At 40.2% G+C, this 19,973-nt stretch overlaps 1 protein-coding gene across 7 annotated transcripts in view; it reads right to left on the bottom strand.

Moving 5' to 3' along the window:
* Positions 1-6,306: 6,306 nt before the first annotated feature.
* GCLC (glutamate-cysteine ligase catalytic subunit) overlaps positions 6,307-19,973 on the bottom strand; it is a 36,463-nt gene continuing 22,796 nt past the window's right edge. For 3 of the 7 annotated variants that reach the window (XM_015622379.3, XM_015622380.3, XM_033513024.1), the window contains 10 exons: positions 18,107-18,181; positions 17,125-17,241; positions 16,183-16,321; positions 15,545-15,657; positions 14,787-14,879; positions 13,959-14,063; positions 11,926-12,007; positions 11,732-11,835; positions 11,519-11,639; positions 6,307-8,018 (listed from right to left, as the gene is read on the bottom strand). In XM_015622379.3, the coding sequence (XP_015477865.1) occupies positions 7,813-8,018; positions 11,519-11,639; positions 11,732-11,835; positions 11,926-12,007; positions 13,959-14,063; positions 14,787-14,879; positions 15,545-15,657; positions 16,183-16,321; positions 17,125-17,241; positions 18,107-18,181 (1,155 nt within the window). In that variant the 3' untranslated portion in view covers positions 6,307-7,812. The remainder of the gene's footprint in view (positions 8,019-11,518; positions 11,640-11,731; positions 11,836-11,925; positions 12,008-13,958; positions 14,064-14,786; positions 14,880-15,544; positions 15,658-16,182; positions 16,322-17,124; positions 17,242-18,106; positions 18,182-19,973) is intronic. The other 4 variants (XM_033513022.1, XM_015622381.3, XM_033513023.1 and 1 more) reach the window with 4 other exon arrangements.

The raw sequence follows: 19,973 nt of genomic DNA, 5'->3' as shown, positions 1-19,973 counted from the left end.
TAACACAAAAAAAGCCTTCCATCCCAAATTACATGCCAGACTTGTCTTGCCTGGACCATCAGGTTTCAGAGACACTGCTAAACTCTCACTGCTATCTGCATCTTCTCTAACTTTTTCCTGTTCTGCCCAGTCTTAGCTTGCCTCCTATCACCTCACTTTATTAGGTGGGTTAACCATTTGCTGGGTTATTCTCAGCTTCTCACCACTCCTACATGTCCTGCTGGTCTCTATTTCAGCTATCCTCCTGTCTCTGAATAAAAGCAGAATTTCCTTTGCCTGTCTCCTTGCAGACAATTTACAACTCACTCCAGACCTGTCTTCTGCCCACACTGAAATCTGAGCTGCCAGATAAACTGAACTTAGACAAACTGGAGCTCCTAAGCACCTCCTTCTTTTCCTTCTTTTCCTTCTTTCCTTCTTCCTTTTTTTTTTTTTTTTTTTTTTATTCACCATGGTCAAAATGCCACACACAAACTTGTAACTTGTGCACTCTGTCCTCAAGTCTAGGCTGCAAAAACCCTTCCTGCCCTTCCCAGGTTTTTTGTGTCTCTTCCACTGCCTGGGTAGTGGAAGCAGGCACAGCCTCCCACTTTGCATCCCATGGGTGTGGGGCTGCTGACATGGAGCTGCAGAGGGGCAGGCAGGCATGGTAAAATCAGGAGGCAGAGTTTACTCAGGAGCAAAAGAAGCAGTCAGTCACACAAGAGACTCAACCATGGAGATGTGCTACCTGGGGAGAGGAGGGGGCAGGAAGGGTGTGGTCCTGAAGAAGATAAGGCAGGCAGAGAGGGAAGTAATGATGAAGCTAGCCTTTTTCCCTGGAAAACATCTCTGCAGTTCCTCTTGACTAGGTTTAGCTTTGCTTCTTGGAGCAGGCAGAGCTCCTGGGACCACTTGGACAAAGAAGCTGGCATATGCTGGGTACATGTGATTCAGATTTTTTCCCTTTCCTATCCCCACAGAAATCATCAGGCAAGTTTCAAAACTGGAAACTTGATGTTACATCTGTGTTTCCTGCCCCATTGAAAGAGTTTTTGAAAGTAGCTGCTAAATCACTAGTTCCTGTTTGCTGTAGGGCCTATCATAGCTGCAGATCTCCAACTGGAGGTGTGCCACGAGTCACAGCACTAGTGTTCAGTGATTTCTGCAGTGTTGGTAATGTCGTCTTGGAGGCACATGCCACCTGTGGTGTCCCAGGACACAGCCCAGAGGTGTTTTTTCATAACAAGTATTGGAGAATCTTCAATCTGGCTGATTTTGAGCCAGTAGGTTCCACCAGTAAAAGTTGTTTACAACCAAGTGTTTAAGACAAACCAAGTTTTGTATTTGTTGGTGATAAAAGATAGGAATGTAGGAAATGATGGTCTGTATTTGTTGATGTTAAAAGATAGGAAATGGGTGGGCAAAGCTGTCACTGTGTCATCTTTCTGAAACGCTAGGCACAGCCAAGGAAAAGTTGTAAAGACGGTGCATTTTGATGTTAAAATTTATCATAATGCTTTACATTTTAACTGCAATTAGAGTATCAGACTCACTACCTCACATCATACTGTGGGCACTTCTAGATCCGCATTGTGCCTTTGGTTGCCATATGTCAGCTGTGAGGTGTTGCAGCATGTCATTGTAACAGTAAATGTGCTTGGCACCAAAGCTTTGACACACTACAAAACTGTCTGCTGCATCAGGACAAAAGGAGATGAACCTCCCCTTTCAGGATGAAAGCAGAGCTGGAAACAGTTAACCACTTTGCTGATGTCCTGACACACCTGTCCTGGTGTGCCTGGGAGGTGATCCCCTCTGGAGAGCATGGTCCTGGAGGAAGTGTTCCTCTCCCTCGGAGAGCAGCTTGCTGTGGTATATCTTGAAAACTAATACAGAGCTTTGTATGAACAGATGAGTACAGAAGGTACTCAGTGAGAAACACAGCAGCCTGCTGGGATTTTTCCTGAATAGTCTTGTTGCACAGCTGTAATCCTCTAAGTTTCCTTTCTGTTCTGCGGATTTTGATTTTATGAGGTAGGATAAGAAATGTTTTGTCCTAGCACTATGCTTGGATCAGGGAAAGCATCATACTTTATCAGTTAAAAGCAAGGCCAAACATGCCTTGTTCTGGAAGCCAGAGTTACAGCTGGAGGGAATGAAGAGGGATGCCTGGCTACCTTCTCTCTTCCTAACCATGCCACCTCTTTGAGTCCCTGTGGCCTGAGTGGGAATGGCCAGACACTGATGATGCCACATGTACTGTGATCAGTGGGAAGTGGGAAGTCAGAATGAATTTCCAGGGACATGTGGGCACTCCCTTCTGGAGCTCTGTTTTTCACATGCATCGCTGGAAATGGCTGCATCCCTCCCCACAAGAAACTGTGGGATGTGTGCCAGTTCTGAGCTGCAGTGGAAGTAAAGGGAAGAAGACAAAAATCTGAAATACGTTGTTTTGTGCCATTCTCTGAGGAGGCCTGGATGGATTTTTTTAAAACTGTAAGTGAAGTTTGTTGTCTAGAAATCATTATTTTAAGAGCAAGAGCAAACTGCATTTAAAAGGGGAATCCACCTCTTCACCTCACACAGTTGCTGAGGATGTGTCATGTCCGGAAGCACTGGAATGTTACATGTTTTAATTTGGATTGTGGCAGTTTTGCTCCCAGCAAAACGAAACGTTGGAAAGGGACACACTGGTCTGGACTGCTCTTTAAACACAGACAGAGGTCTGTCCTGCTTATAGGGCAGAGCACATCTGCCTGGAGGGCTCCCAGCTGGGGTGTTCCCAGGCAGCCCCACCACTGGCTTCAGCTGCCTTTTTCCCCTTCCCAGTTGGAATGCAGCAGGGATGGACAGGAATCACCGCTGCTCTGCTCTGTGACCCCACCAGGAGATGCTCATGGGCTAAACCCGTGAGTAGCAACTTGGGCATAAATCCAGAGAGTATCTGGACCTGGAATACCACTGTGGCTCTGGCTTTATTTTCAAGAACAACTGTTTTCTCTTCCAGCTCACTGCAATGCCTCTTACCTTAGGAGGACACCTAGGGCTGGCCCTGGACTTAGCAATGAGCTTCATCTGACCTCATCCCTGCACTTTGAGCATACCCCAGTGAGGACCCTGCCTGGCTTTGAGCTCTCTGTGCCAAGGTTATTTTATTTTGCTGGCAATGGTCATGCTGCCAAAACCCAGGGATTATATAGGAGTTTATATTGCACTGCTCTGGTTCATCCGGCCAGGGCAAGAAATTACAGGCAGAAGTGGTTTGTGCTCAGAGACAGTTCAACAGCCACATCTCCTGCTCTCCACAGTCAGGGGGGTCTGGAGAGCTGGCTGCCAGCTTGGCCTGTCTCCACTAACATCCCATGCTGTCCTCTGTCCTACTGCTCTTTAGAATCAGATGCCTGTAGCTGATGCCAATGGGATAAATAACACACAGAAATGCTGCAGAGTGGGATGAAAGGTAGGAAATGTGGGTGATGCCAAGTCTTGCTTCCCCTCAGCAGAGAGGTATTTTTTTGCTGGAAGGCTTTCCTGTTTTTCATTAGGCAGTTGTATGACGGTCTCTGGGCAAGGAGTCCCAGCCCCTTGCAGTGCCAAGAAAAACACTCTAAGTTCTCGGCCTCTGAATGCCCATGTGGTGAATAAGCTGGCAAGGATTAGATGTCCAGCTCTGCCTGTGCATGCACGGATGGGAACAGACGGGAAGGAATATAGTCCAAGCTAGAAAACAGTTGAAGGGAAAGAAGAAACCTAACTGAAAAATGCTGGAGAACTTGAGGTCCTCTTGGCACAAATGCTTCCCCAGCACAAATCAAAGAGTAGGGAGAAAATGGAACCTCTCAGGATGGCAATAGGCTTCTCTCCTTCATTCTTTCCTCCTCTCTACCCCCAGTTACCTCTTCTGAACATGACCTGCCAGAGCAACACACAGCAAGCAACTCCTCACTGCCGTACAGACTTGGCTGTAGTTAAAGCACTGACAATAAGGCACTCCTTAAGATCTTTCATCAAAATTTATACCATCAGATAAAAATCTGCTTACTTTTGATCTAATTGCATTTAATAAGAACTTAGATTTTTTCCAGAGTAAGAACAATTGCTGCCGCTTAAATATTTTATAAACTAGCATTTTTTTGGCCAGAACACAAATTCTTAGAAGTCAATGATGAGGAGTCATCATGCACCAACACTTTTTTTTTTTTGAGCACAATGTGGCTCTGGGTATTACTTTAACTTTCCTTCACTAGGAAGGAAAATTTACTTTTTACTTTCTCACTGTCACCATGATTTTAGTTTTCCCTTTGTGTCATGTCACAGAGGTGTAACTTTGGAACAACTGTGAGATACATTACTAAATTCAATGGCTAAATTAACATTATTTTCAAAGACTGAGAAAAGAGTTTACAGTCCTTTTTTGCTTAACAGAAGCCATAGTATCTTGCCCAGTTGTTCAATTCATAGCCAGCATTTACAGTTACACTTTTCTTCAGGAAAGACATTGCTTTGTTCAAAGGGAGACACAATGCTGCTACACAAGCTGCAGAAACGTGCATTTACTGTTCCCACTGCTGTACAGAGTGAATCCTCATACTTGAGAGGGAATAGGCAGAAAGCGCTGTAGCCTGCAAAGCCTTCCTGACTTTACCCATCTAGAAGAATCTTACAAGCAGGAGTTTCCCATTTCTGAGGGAATTTTATTCCAGGGAACACTGTATTTGCATGGTCCTGGTTTGGTATTGGTCTATAGTGGTGGCTTCTGTGAGAAGCTGCTGCAAGCTTCCCCCATGTGCAAGAGTAAATAACAGATGGCTCCAATACAGACCTGCTGCTGGCCCAGGCTGAGCCCATCATCAACAGTGGCAGTGCTTCTGGAATAGTGTATTTAAGATAAAAAAACGCACAACAGCACTCAGCTGGACACAGGGAGTGAGAATATGCGTGAGAAACAACTCTGCAGACACCAAGGTCAGAGAAAAAGGAGGGGGAGATGGTGTTCCAGGTGCCAGAGCTAAGAGGCCCTGCAGCCCATGAAGGTCCATGGGGATGCAGAGGTCCACCCACAGCTTCTACAAGAACCCCCAGCAAAGTAGATGGATGCCCAAAGGAGGCTGTGGTCCTGTGGGAAATCCACAATGGCACAGACTCCTGGCAGTACCTGTGGCACTGTGGAGGGAGGAACCAAGGCTGGAGCAGGTTTGCACCACTCCCAGAAAGGCAAGCTGCTTGCAGAGCTCTGTGCACAAACTAAAGGAGACATATTTTAAGGATGTAATAAAAGCATGGCTGTAAAAATCCAGAAACAAAGACACTTGAACACAGTCTGACGCAAGAGATAACTGCCATCAGTGTTCATAGCATCAAGACCTCTGGAGATCACAATGGGATCTTCTAGCTGAAAACTGAGTGGAAGGCATGAAGCATGTTACTGGGGCTGAACTGGGGCCAACACAAGTGCTGTGACTGGTGCACAGTTAAAAGTCTTGGGCAAGGAAGCAATCACAATTCACCTCAGCTGCCTGATACTTCTTCCCCTCCCTTTGCTTACAGTTGTTGGAAAGGTCCTTATTTTCTTGAAAGCATTTCATGACTGCAGAGCCAAAAGTCCTGTATGCATAGCCCAAAGGAGCTTCTCATGCTCTCTTTAGAAGCTCAGCCTAGGCTTGAGGCTTGGACTAGGGTTTGCTTCTCTACTTCAGAGTGGACACAGAGAGAACAGAGCCACCTCTAAGTTGTATTCAAAGATAGTGGCAAAGGTTGGCCCCTGTACCTACAGCAACTCTCGTTTGTGCTGACAGCCTTCACCACACTGTAAAGAAAAGACTGGATCACATACCTGAACTCTTCATCTACTGAATGTACAATGCTTAGACACTGCAACCATGAATGTCTCAAAAAAGAGCAGCAGCTCTGTGATCTCACTCATCCCTTCTGGAAACACACATACAAGAACTCAGGAGGGAAATTTCTGGCCACAACTTTTAAGGCGTCATGACAAAATGTTCTCTAACTTACAGGGCACATTGCTGGCCAGAAGGGTGATTCAATGCCAACTGAAAGGGAGTAAGGATGTGTACTGATGCACTACCAGCAGAAAAGCATTCCTACTGTTTTTAGGGGTTTTCCAAGCATAGCAGCTCATGCTGTGCAATCAGACGGATGCTACCTTGACAATATCAAGGACTTCTTTGCTGTAAGAGTGTCAGACCATTTGTCTGAGTCCTGAGAAGCCTCACTGTGAACAATGTGAGTCTGGGTAATTTACACTTGCCAGATATGCAACTCCTCCCTTTTTTAATCTTAAAACATGGGTTCAAGTCATGCAAGTGACCAACACATACTGCAAATTTTATTTTTATTTCCTTATTACAGAAACTAAATTAGCATATGCCTACATCTTAATTAAAACAATTTCACCACTGCAGAAAAAGAGCATTCTTTTTACTCTCTAAAGCACACCTGTGAACACAGAACAAATTGTAATTCAGTACATAAAAGCTTCTTGGTGCACCTCTCACTGCAGTTTCTGCATTAGTTCTGTTTAAAAAATCATTACACCTTAGGTATTTATATATGCTTCCATTAAGCTTTGCGTCTTCTACCCTAATGCAATTCACTTGTAGAAATCAGTTAAGAAGCTAAATCAAAAAGGCCCCTTAAGTTTGCTTTATTTACATATACAATGGCTGAATTGAAATAGTTTACAGTCACTCCCCACACCAACTTCCAATTCAAAGGATTAGTGCATTCCAAAATTTCTCTTTAAACTGTTTTCTAGAGGGGATCAAGTTGTCCATAACTTCAGCTATGTAGGTAACCCCAGCCGCCTACATAAATTACCTTATAGAAAATAAACATGCTGACAGAAATATTTATAATTAACAAAATGATAAAATGAAAAACTCAACCTTCAGGAAGAATAGACACACGTTTGGTTTTGTGCTGCAGTCATTGTCGACTATGGGAACAGCAACAATGTGGGAGAAGAGCAGTCAAGCAGGCTGAAGTCCAGAGCAGGTGTCTCTGGCTGTGAAGAGAGCTGTATGTCCAGCTCTCATTTCTTCCTCTCTTGTGATACATCTCCCATTACTACTTTTTTGTGAAATCATTGGGCAGATTTCTGAACTGAGACAGCATATAGCTTATTTCAGAGGGGAAGAAAATACCTGTGCATCTGCAGACAGGCTGACTTGCATTATCTGAATAAAGACAGATCTGTTCCTCTGAGTTTTACAGTTTACAAGTGGATGCAGGTTTTGTGGCAACTAAGAAACTGCTCTAAGATTACCAACTGGGACTCACATATATTTGTCTGTTCTTATATACTTTCAAAACCCAAAAGGAAAAAGCATCTGTGATTCAGGTAGATCCAGAAGGATTTTTTTTTTTTTCTTACACAATAAGGTAAATTACTTAGCACATTCCAGGTTAAAAAAATTACAGTAAACATTCAGTAACTGGAATGCATATAATATACAAGTACCATTACATTTACAAAGCTGTTCATGACAATTTTTCTTTCTATATTAAGCATAAAAAAGTTACAAGCTAATTCACAATAACCTTAGTTACAATGTTATTAAAATACATTGATGTTAATCATAAAAATATTTTACTATTTACATGTATATTGTATAAATGTTAACAATAAGAATATGCCTATTTTAGGATGCCTTAAATGAACATTTAGGCAGATTGGCCCATTTTATAGTGCAGTATCCCTGTTTTGGTCTTCACACCATGAAACTGTACCAGATTCACAGTATCTTTGCTAGTGCTTTGCTAAAAGGCTTAATCTTTTTATTATTTAAGAAGCATTCATTCATTCACTGATTACAAAGAGTCAGTTTTGTTTCCACTTTGTTTCTTATTAAATCCTACCCCCAATAGTTCAGGACACTCTGCCTGGCCTTGAGCGATTTGGTTGCATTTCCACATAAGGCTGTAATTAATTTCATCAGTTATCACACTGTCTTGCTTGTAGTCCGGATGCTGTGCAATGAATTCCCTCATCCATCGAGCAACTGTCATTAATTCTCCTGTGGGCAAAAAGAAATTAAAATTTCACCGTTTATACATCTAATTTAGCAGTAGAACACCTGTATGTTCTGTGTCCTATATACACAATTAATGACTAGCCCATGCTTTTGTAAGAAACACATTCCTATACTTTTTGGTTTTTAAATATGGCTAAACTGCAGGCACAATTAAGCTGGCATATCCCTGATAGTCTAAAAGCCACTTACCTGGTGCAATTTTCCAGCTTTCAGATGTTTCAATGACATAATGCAGAGAGAAGTAGCAACTGGAACAGGTGCTACCAACAGATTGAATAGCAAAAGGTCTTAAACACTTCATTTAACAGAGAATCTGGCTGAGATGAATCAACAGACACCTCTGCACTACTACATTTATATAAAATAAGTCTGTAGTTGAGCCATCCAACTGAGCTGCTAATTTTGATCAGTCAACCTTGGCTTACTATTCTTTCTCCCTCTGCCAGGTACCCTAGCAAAAAATAGGCTGGTTCCGAACTATACTGACTTCTGGTTTGTACACAGTGCCTCTGCTTCACTCCCCAGTTCTTGGGTTGGTCAGCAGGTACCTAAGGGTCCCCAGCACCTCTATACAAGGTCATTGGATGACAAACACTACTTGCAGGAGACTGGTATCCCCATGAAGTAGCAGCTGGGGGCTGGCTGGACCAGTGTCCAGGCTGACGAATCTTGCTCCTGAATGCAGCATGTGCAAGCAAACCTTAACTACTACAAGTTTAAGGTAACACTAACAGTTAAGTCATTAAGATGGGCTGATGGGATGCTCAAAGAGCGTAGAAAAACTTTCATGGCTAGTTACTGGAACATGAGCTTCATTGTGAGAGTGGAAACAGTCAAGGGCTTCCACTACAGAAGTCTTTGGTTTAAGCATATTATAAAAAGCAAGAGGAATCAAGTTAGAGAAAGCATGAAGGAAAACAAATAAAAAGTAAGAAGAATCCAACACTATTTAAAAATATCCTAGCAGCGGTTTTGAACAAATGTACACAAAGACAAATCAGAAGAATTGCAGAAAGTACCGGAAAGAACAGCAGAATTAAAAAGGTTACTAGAAATCAAAATGTGGTTCAAAAACCAGAAGTAATGTTTTAAAGGAATGAGGCCAGAGTTTACACTTCTACATAAGTGGGCAGGAAAAAAATTACTTAAGAGGCTTGATTTGTTGAAGGCACTAAAAGCTCAACATGAAACTCTCTGACACCAAAAAGAAGCAGGGGGGCTGCAAGAAAGTCAGTGGAGTCAGGAGATGAGTGAAGCTTCAAAAGAGACATGTTTGAAGTGCAAGCCTTGCAGGCATCAGTGCTGGAGGAGCCAGGGAGTGTCCAGTGCACACCAACACAGACACCTAGTGGCCAGGCAGCCCAGGCACTCCTTATCCCTGCAGAACCCTGCACACCTTCACTGGGAGCACAGCCTGCAGCTCTCTAAAGTACCACTGGCTGACAAAAGGTGTGATACACCTTCCAGGCAAAGAGAGAGGCAGAGGGACTAAGTTCTGGAACAACCATATACTGGAGAAGTCTGCACAATTATGAATGCTGATGACAAGTGAGTAAATAAACATGATCCTACAGCACAGGAACTAGAAGGCATATGATGGAATACCTGTGATGAGCATTTAAACATGAAAAACTACAGAATTACTTTTTTTCAAAAAGCATATAATAGAATTGTGTAATTTCTTATTGTATGACTTCAGGGGGACTAAAAGTGTATCTGCTTCAAGAAAGGTAAGGTAAAGATCATGGAAATCTGTGAATGCTCATCAAGTTCTGTGATTACCACGCTGAGGGCAGCCATGAGAGCACATGGACAAGAACAACTTGAAGCTGCTACCTCAGTACTGCTTTCATTAATATTTGGTGCCGGTCAGCAGCTGCTGCTGGCCTAGCAGATCTGTAGTCTCACTTGAGTGGTGGCAGTCACACACCAGCTATACAAAGACCAGGAGGGTAATTATCTTGCTGTGCTGCAGGAAGGTGGTGACTGAAGCTCAAATGAATTATGCTGGGGCAAGGTTACAGCCACAGCAGCTGAGGTGTCAGTGATCTTAACTCATGAGAGCTGTGTTCACCATGTGAGAAATCTGAAAAATGGCCACTCTGTGGATATGACTCATACTAAACAGGCTACAGATCAGGAACATTTGATTTAAGATCAAGAGTAAACTGGAATAATCCAAAGCTCACAAATGAGAAACATTGTGGCACGGTAATACAATACCTAATGGTTTTTTATTCTGTGAATTCTAGCTTTTAAGAAGCCTCATTTAAAAGTCATTTCAGTTCATAAGAGCTGAACTATAAACCTACACTCTTATCTACCTTGCTTTCACAGCTTTTAGGTCTGTGTAAATACAGGAGCCGACTTTTGCAATGCCTGAAACTTTGCACTAGGTAGCAAACCTTTTCTTTGGTGGGGAACACCTGCAGCTGGGGTTGGACCCAGGTCACCAGGCCTTAGCAAAAAGACCCTGGTAGAGTTATTAATTCCGTGTTTTCTCAAGACCATTTCTCTGAAGGAAAAAAACCCAAACCAGCAGACAAGGGGGTGTTTAAAAACATGTTACCATTCTGAAGAACTGCTAAATTAGTGAATTGCCAGATAAGATAAAATCCCGATTTCCACCTCAGCTTTAGAAAAGTCTTTACCCTAGAAACTTCTACAGCAATTTTCAAGAATTAAAAAGGAATGTAACACTTTAGTTTAAAACTCGGGATGGGGAGGAAGAAAAAAAAAATCTTGACTTATGAGGCTAAAATTAACCATCTAGCTGAATTATTATTTACATCAATGCAGTTAAGCACACAGTTCTGAATTAAGTTTAGTCTGCATCTTTCACTCATTATACTGCTGCATATTAAAAAGAAACATAAGCAAACAGTCATTATAACCTGTCTTGAAAAACACTGCAATGTGGGAAAAACAGTGGAAGAGCCTGCTCTGCTCTGCCTTATAGTTCTGCTACTTGTGGAAGGACTTGTCAGTGAGCTAAAGTCTAGGTCCCATGATCTAGCAGACCTGAGTTTAGACTTAAGAATGCTTTGGAGGAGTAAGCTTTGGAGTCACACCAGTAATATCAGGCAAAGTATCAGACCCAGTCTCAAATACTCTTACAATACTCAACTGACAGGGCAAAGTGGACTATGTATGTGTATGTTTAGACTACTACGAAATGGACAATACAGCAGCAAAAGCAGCAGTAAACAGTGTTGAAAAGCAAAATCAAGGCCTGGGTATATACTACCATCTAAACCATAATTGTCACTCTATCAGTTACTCCTAATTTAAGTTCTAAAAAATGGATCACTAAACATTAAAAATCAAAAATAGACAGGACAAGATTTAAGCCAGAGAACGCACTCCAGTCCTTCGCTCTAACGATTCAACAGCTAACGAGACACCCACAGCTCCCACCAGTCTTATCCAACTGGAGGTTGAAAAATGCCAAGAAAGTCAATATCCAAAAATGTCAAACATACCAGAAGCTCTCTTTTTAATTAGCTTCAGATAGTTTAGGATGGTGCATCTTGTGTCCACATCCACTTCCATGTTTTCAAGATAGGAATTCAAAATTGGGATCAAACCAGGAAAGACTCCTTCCTGTGTAAGAGAACAGAATAAGCATAAATCACACTCAGTCTGGTTTATAGGAGGGTAGAATAGAATGTATTCCAGGTAGAAGAGGCTATGACCTTCCCATTGATAATTGTATCAATGCTCATTAAGGTGTACTCTTCTGTGTCGGTGCCTGTTCCATTCTGTGCAGAGCCACATCCATCCACAACAGCATTTCCACCTTCATGTGTGACAAAGGGAAAAATGGTTAAAAGGCAAGAAATGCGCTAAATGTCCACAACTATGTTAGTCATATTACTTGATGTGATACCTTTGCATATATCTTTTCTGAAGTAGAACATTCCCTGTCGTACGGCATCTCTTTTCTGGGCCACCTTCATGTTTTCATCCACCTGGCAAAAAAAGTATTTCAAAGATCTGTGACATTTTAGAAAAGTAGGATTCTACCAAACTGTCACAATTGGGTTTTACAAGTTGAAACATCTACTGTATTTCTTACTATTTCATCACACAAGGTCAAGCTGTGAAGTGAAGGTTTATTTCATTGTTCAGGGTCCAGGACAAACCCAGGAATAGATGACATTTTATGAAACTGGGTCTCCGGCAGAATAGGTAATGGTATCATGTTAGAACATGCTATGCTAATTTAGATTTGGATGAAAACATGGGAACAGTTATGATTAACAGTTTGCATCCCTTCTGGCAGACTTCTTTGCATATTTGGATGAAATTTAAGTAAGTACGGAAGAAGAAATTTTCAATTTTCCTAGCCATGATTTGCTGCTTTTATTAACAAAATCATCATTGTCTTTAGAAGAATTATCACTGCATTAAACAAACTTTCAGAAACAGCATTCAAATAAGTTTGTACAGGAGTTGTATCTATTCCATTCCCAAACACCTGTTAAGATATTTAAACTCAGATTGCTAGCAAAAAAATTGTAAATTTCAGGCTTCTCGAAAGTCCTCCAAATTACAACGTTTGCTTTGCAAATGACATAAGCATTGCTCTGTCTTTCTGGATGGAAGATTTTGTCCAAGTTCTTTGGTTTGTGTTCTCAGGGAATTAACATCATACAGCTTTTGGACATCAGCTTTATCATACTGTCTTCAGAAAAAGATATAATTTGCTGAATTCTTTGTCTGATCTTTAACTAAAGGCTATGCAAAATCTTCACTTACTTTTTACCTTTCAAAGCTGTTTTCAGTTAATTTTATATTATGAAACCTATTTACACAACAGGTTGTTTTGAAAGTATGAAAGAACTCCAGTCTCAGCTGATGAGTGTTCAACCACATCCAATCAGACAGCCAAGATTAGTGTGAGATTAGCCCCATAACCCCCTATTATTTTACTTAAAAGAGACAGGCTTACCAATGGTTGTGCAATTCTGTGTTGCATTACCTGCCAAATTGCTTGGCAAGCTCAGCCCTCCAAATCTGTTCAGGTTATTTCAGCACCTGATCTCTTATTCACTCTTAACTGGTAGTTAAAAATTTGCTGCTTTTGAGACACTCAAATAACAATGTAATTATGTAATCTAAGGGCTAAACTGCTGCATTATTTATGCAGTCTGAACTCCCTGAAATCTCCTTTTAGAAGTCATACCAAATCATACCATGTATGTATGGTATGATTACTGTAAATTTACAACTTCAGTATTTTTCTCCATTGTAATTAAAAAACCCTATGAAAAGCCATAGGATACTACGGCTATGCTGGATTTTCCAGCATAGTGTCAAAAGCCCTCCTGCCCTACAAGATCTTTTTTAAAGTTACCTATAACATCACAGGAACATCCATCCCAAAAGACATTTTTTTGGTCAAGTGCCTCAGAAAGAGGACATGCAAGGACAGTTTCACACAAAACAATTCAGCAATTGTGAGGGAGAGATTGAGGAAAAAATACATTTTTCATGGCTTGTCTGTCTAAAGACAAGTCACAGTTGTGATCAGAATCAGCAGTATTTTTTTATTTTGACTTCCACAGGTTATTTCCCCCTCTGCATGTAAAATAGGGGCAACATACCCTTTTCCAGCCTCAAAACAGCCTTGTGACAATGTTATTTCTCAACACTTCTGCAGCAGTTAGACACTGCTAGGCATCACAGAAATTCCTACAGCATTTGCCCATGTTTAATTCCATAAGACAGCAGTAAAGTATTTATTTTAATACTGTAGAGTTTAAATTAATTCAAAGTACTGGTACAGATGAAAACTGACTGGAAGATAAAAATGACTGTTCTGTAAGTGGACAAATATTATTTCCTAGCTTGCAGGGGATAAAAATAACACTTGATGCATAACATTTAGCTCTAACAGATCTGATCTTTCACACCTACCTTGGACAAAGGAATGAGAAAATCCAGTTTATATGACAGAATCACTCTGGTTAGCAATACCACAAACACAACATATGCAGAGTTTTCAAAGTCTGTTAACTGGACCTAGACATGAAAGGAGTAAGATTCCATTACTTTAGAGGGAACAAGGACTCATGCAAGGACAGTCTGGAACAGTTTGACTCGGATGTTCATGTAGCCACTTGTGTTCACACACACTGTACTTGCCCAGGGGTGATGCACACGCGCCGTCACCAGCAGTGACTTCCAGGGCTCAATGCACGCACACGCTTCAACAAACTCAACCCTGCAATTCGATGCGAAGCACACTTGTGTTTCAAGAGACTAATAACCTGCACCTTCAGGCTCTCTGTCTAATTACAGAAGTACAATAGCTTTTAAATTTCTCCTTTAAAAGGATTAAATTCAGAGAGCTTAGAAACAGACAGCTATAGAAAAAAAGCACTTGTGAAAAAAGCAAACCGTGACACTGGAATTGTTCAGTACCAGGAAATGTACTGGAGAAATACAGTCTCTAGAAGCTAAATAGGGCTTTGTTTACTGCTGCTTTAATACAAGCCTAATTCCTTTCCCCATCACCCCAAATCCATTAGCATGTGTTGATGTGCTGCAGTGGATTCTCCTGTCAGTTACATTCCCATAGTCCGTGTCTGATTAAATACTGCTGTCCACTTCACTTGCATCTAGCAAATCAAAGGGGAGAAAACACAGCACAAGTAATAGGAGTTTGATACTGGATGGCAGAATGCCTGGTACTGTTCCACTTAAAAGGAAATGTGCTCTTGTACATACTGATGTCTTCCTTACCTCCATAGGTCTGAATTCCACTCTCCATCCAATATCTGAATTTGGAGGTGGTGGCTTAAATCTCATCGTCTGCCAGTTTGTAGACTGAATATTCTGCAAAGCACATGAAATAATCTGTCACAATCGAGATACACATAATTCTATAATATAATTGTAGAAAAATAGAGTCCTAGTCTTTTCTGTGGAACAGTGTAGCAGGTTAGAAAAGCGGTTCCAAAGTAAGTGCTGTAACTTCCTAAAGCTCACAGTACAACTACCCATCCTAGGAGCAAATATGTTCTACTTTCTCTTGCTGTTTTGGTTGAGTATTATGCACAAGACACTAAGGGACTGGCATGCAGCTGACTTTACTTGTTCATGAGGGGCTGCCACATCCTGAACTAAAAAGGCCTAATATTACCATAGCTATTACCTCATAAATCTGTAAAAGAGAGATTTCTACATAAATAAAATACAAACCAGTTTTTAGGAAGCCTTAAAAATGGATGGTTCCCCTTAACATTTATATATATAGTTATAATTTAGGCTCTTCATATTTTATTTGGTTTAAAGTATAAGCCATTACCTTCTAAATAGAAGATAAAATGAATAAATGAATGTGCTTATAACTGCAAAGTTATATGCTAAAAAACTGGCTGAAGTGAAAAATTAATGAAAAAATTCTTAGCTAATACAGCCATCCTCCAATTATTTAGTATTATAAAAATAAGCAATTATATATTTATATATATATTAAATTCCTCTATAGCAGACGTAACCTCAAAATGGTCGGATTCATTTGCATCATCTAGATGTATTTTCTCCTCAAACAAAGTCAATGGGTCTCGAATGAACAAGTGTGCAATATGCTGTGCCAAAAGGTGGTCAATACCTACAAAATGAAAATGCAAACAAACAATTCACACATATCAAAACAGGCTCTAGGAAATTATTTTTTTTACAAGACTGAAAATATCTAACACTGCAATGCTACCTCAACCCACCACATCCTGTTAAAGCAATGACTTCAGGAAGGAAGGAAATGATTAAAAAGATAAAAAAACCCAAACCCAAACAGGTTCTTGTTTGGAAATGGCAGCTGAATATTGGTAGTGGCTGCCATTCTTCCTGTTTCCTGATGCATTCTGTGCCATGTTTCCTAAAGCAGTTCAGCTCTCCGTAAAAATAAAACATGAATTCCAGCTAGAGAAACTCAGTTTGATGCATTAGGGACAGTTTCTGTTAAAAGTGAATCCTTTTTTAAAAGCTCTCAAGACCACTCTGCACAGATACTTCCCAAGTAGGAGTCACTCTGAGGGCTGCACAATGTTTGTAACAAACAAGAATAAAAATATAAAATATCCCCACACACTGCAAACATAATTCTTAACCTGCTCATAATGAAGCAAACACTTACCTTCCTTTATTAGGTGCTCGTAGATATCTTTGTCTATTGTCAAATCAATGTCATTGTATTTCTCACCACATTCAGATAGATAACTGTCTATGGAATCATATCTGGATTTACTGATTCTATAATGGCTGTTCTTCAGTGGCTATATAATTTAAGAATACAATATTTTAACAGCTTGTTAACAATGTTACCTAAGTTTTGCTCACTAATGACATGTTGAGAATTATTATCCTATTTAAAAAACCCTACAACCTCAATTAAAATTATTAAAAGCACGAGTCTTAAATAGGCTCAATATAAAGTGATTCTGGAATTACAATTATTTTGTTTGCAGACACATATCTGAGCAAAAATCAGTCATCACACACTGACTAGAATTCTCTAGAAGCAGAAATGTTTTCCTGATGTAATACACCATTACCCCAAGCACCTGGAAAGCATTAAACACATACCAGTTTCACCATGTGCACACTGTTAGAGATGCCCTTAAAACAGGTAGTTCAAGAAATATTTCAAGTAAATTTTAAGAAGTATTTATTTTAAGTAATTTTGTAAGTGCCTTGAATGGAAATTCCTGCTTAGAGAAACTCTACAAGTTCTGACATCTGATTCTCTTGATTTAGCTCTAGTTCATACTACCTGCTAATTAACCTAGTGCAATTTTTGAATTTTGGGCTCAAGCATAAATTAGAAAGTTTCATCATGGAGGCCCTTTTCAGCCAGATGTGGAAGATTGGGATTCCATACCTAATTAAAAATACGCATTTGTTAACACAAACTCACCAACCAAGGTGAGTGTTTACACCATCTCTCCTGTATTTACCACAAAGACAATCACATTCTCTCATCAGGGATTCTGATGAGCACAAGCAGAATTTGATACTAAAGGAGATTTAACTTTTTTGCCTGAAAAAACCCAGACACCTACTACATAACACAGCTTACCTCTAGCCCTCTCTCCTCCCGCGTTCGATCATCCACGGAAGCTGAGATCACTCCCCAGCGACAGTCAATGTCAGACACGTAGCCTCTGTAGAAGGGAGATGCAGCACTCAACGCCATCTAAAATGAAACAGCCTGATATCAAGACAAAGGACAGGCCAAGGAACCAAAAGCAAAATACAACCCCACTGGAAAGGGATTCAGAGGAAACTGAAGTACATATAATTCATTTAATATGTATTTCATAGCAGAAATATCTCAACTGCTATCTCAAAAAAATGCCTGTGTCAAAGGTTAGCATTCCCGAAGTGGCATCTGACATTCCAAATATTTTACCTCTACAGATCAGCATTTAAGGAACACAAAAATGACACAAGCAGAAGCACTTTTGAGAGAAATCAGCAAGTATTCTGCTTGCTCACTTCCAAAGTTGACCTGGCAATCATTTTATTTTGTTTATTTTTGTTTAGCCAAGCACCTTAGTAACACAGCTGGAACATATTTCATTCAGAGCAGGATCTACTCATCATCCAGACCAGACAGACACTTTATTTTCATAACTACTGTTACAAACAGTTGTTTATTACAAAATGCTTATAAAAGATTTAAACTTAACCTGAAACCCTCTGTAACACCAGAGGGTTTCCAACACCAGTTGAAAAACTAAAAATCATTTTAAGGAGCAAGCTTGCCTTATTTTCATGAGAAACTGCCCACAAATATTTCTAAAACTATTCAATAAGTCTCATGTATGTGGGAATGAGAGCAGAAGGGAAGAAACAGACACAAGGACCAAGAAGGAACAGATATTATCTGTTTTGTGGTGTCATCTGCACATTGAATAGTTAACATGACTCATGTGACAACCTAGAAAGAGCCTTCTCCCAGAGCACCCAATTTCTGAGCTTGCAATTTGGGTATTTTTTTTTAATATATAGTGGTTTTTGCCACTAAGAGAGAGTTCATCTGACAGATGTTTACTTACCACAATGGGACAAATCGTAGCTAGCTGATCATAGAGATACCTTGCTTCAGAAATGCTGCAAGCTTGAAATGTTACCTGTTGGAAGATGTACAGTTGCTATCAAATTTCTATAATCATACAACAGTCTTCGTAGAGTTAAAATAAAGTATATAATAAAATTATTTACATACTAAAAGCTTTTGTTTCTTTTGTTAGGTTTTTTTTTGTGTGGGTTTTCCCCCCAAGTCTTGGACATATTTCTGCCCCACTTATCAGTAGCATTTATATTACAAGCTTCTTTTCATGCCATTTCCATGTTCATTAAAAGATTTCAGACCATAGTGCTTCTACAGTGAGGCAGAATATATAAACACTTGCCAGAATCAAAGAAAACTGAGTTAACATCTAGAGTACACATGGGTGAATAATGCACCTTCAGGAAGTAAGCCAGGAACCTACTTACTTAGAACAACAATCAGACTCTATTGTAGATTTAACATTTGCTTTATGTGACGCTAATCCTGTTTTAAAGAACATTTCAAGATGCCTTTGATCTTGAAAAACTGTGGGGAAAAAAAGAATATCTGTGTGTCTACTGTAACTTTCATTAAAAAAAAAAAAAGAACCAAAAAAACCCCAAAACCCTCCAGCTTTTTCTGTATTAGAGGACAGAACCCAGCAAAAAAATAGAAAAGAAAAATTATTTGCAGAAGGCATTAATGCTTTGGAAGCCCTGCCATAGACAGGCCACTGGAATATGTAACTCCTTTGTAATATTTTTGTGAAATTTACTCAGAGCAGTATTAAACGGAAGACACATTTATAGTAGCACACCTTACCCTCTGGACTTTGCAAACCGACACTTTATGAATTTTAAAACTGCACAGAGTGATCAGTCTCAAAACTCCCTTTGTCTTAGCTGTTCATGTATTCACAGATCAGAGGAAAACTTAGATGGGAACGTACCCCTGTACCACTACTGTAACATTATACAACAAGCTTCAGCTCCCAATCAACATCTCTGCTCACTGTCTTGAAGAATTCCAGTTGACACAGGCTTTCCTCTTCCAAGGATATTAATTAGAGCATCCCACAATACACTAATATTCTTCTCAGCTTGCCACTAAACCAAATTGCACCTCAAGTAAGACTTTAAAAAACAACCAGCAAATCCCTCCAAAACTCCTGAATTCACAGGTGCCTCAGTGATGGATTTTTTGGGGGGATGTTGATGTTGGTGATAAAGGGGAAATATGGGATTTGTCTGTGTTTGTTTTGTCTTTTTAAATCTTCATCCAATATTCATGAAAACATCCCAAATTAGAAAACAGCTGTACTGTGGAGAAATATTCCTTCTATGTTATCCTTCAAGTGGCTTGTTTTGTTTTTTCAGAAAAAAACAAAGGGAAACAAACAAAAATACAGTTAGGTTAAAAGACAAGATTAATTATCTTACAGAAAAGCAGGCAAGTATGATTTTTCATCGCTTATTTTGGACATTCAGCACTAGGAAGCCAGCCTTTAAGTGGGGTGGGTTGACAGCATACCCACACTCTCCCCAGACAGTGAAACTGGCCTCCCCTTTCCTTTTATGTTTATTCCAAACCACATTAAATCTGATACTCAACATGGTTTCTAGACAAATGTCCCATTACAGAGGAAAAGGGCATGGCTGTCTTCTCCAGAAGGCCTATAGGCACTGCCAATGCAGGCCATCCCAGCCCAGGCTCATCAGGACATTATTTTTACCTCAGGAAATCCATCAAGTTGTCGCTTGGTGTGGAGTACTAAAAAAAGGAACAAAAACCAAACCAACAAGACCACCCCCCAAACACAAAAGGAAGCATATATACTACAAACTACCTTAAAAAAATAGGTGGGTCATACA

The sequence above is a fragment of the Parus major genome, chromosome 3, assembly GCF_001522545.3.
Source record: "Parus major isolate Abel chromosome 3, Parus_major1.1, whole genome shotgun sequence".
Classification (NCBI taxonomy): domain Eukaryota; kingdom Metazoa; phylum Chordata; class Aves; order Passeriformes; family Paridae; genus Parus; species Parus major.
This window is presented reverse-complemented; position numbering and strand designations above follow the sequence as displayed.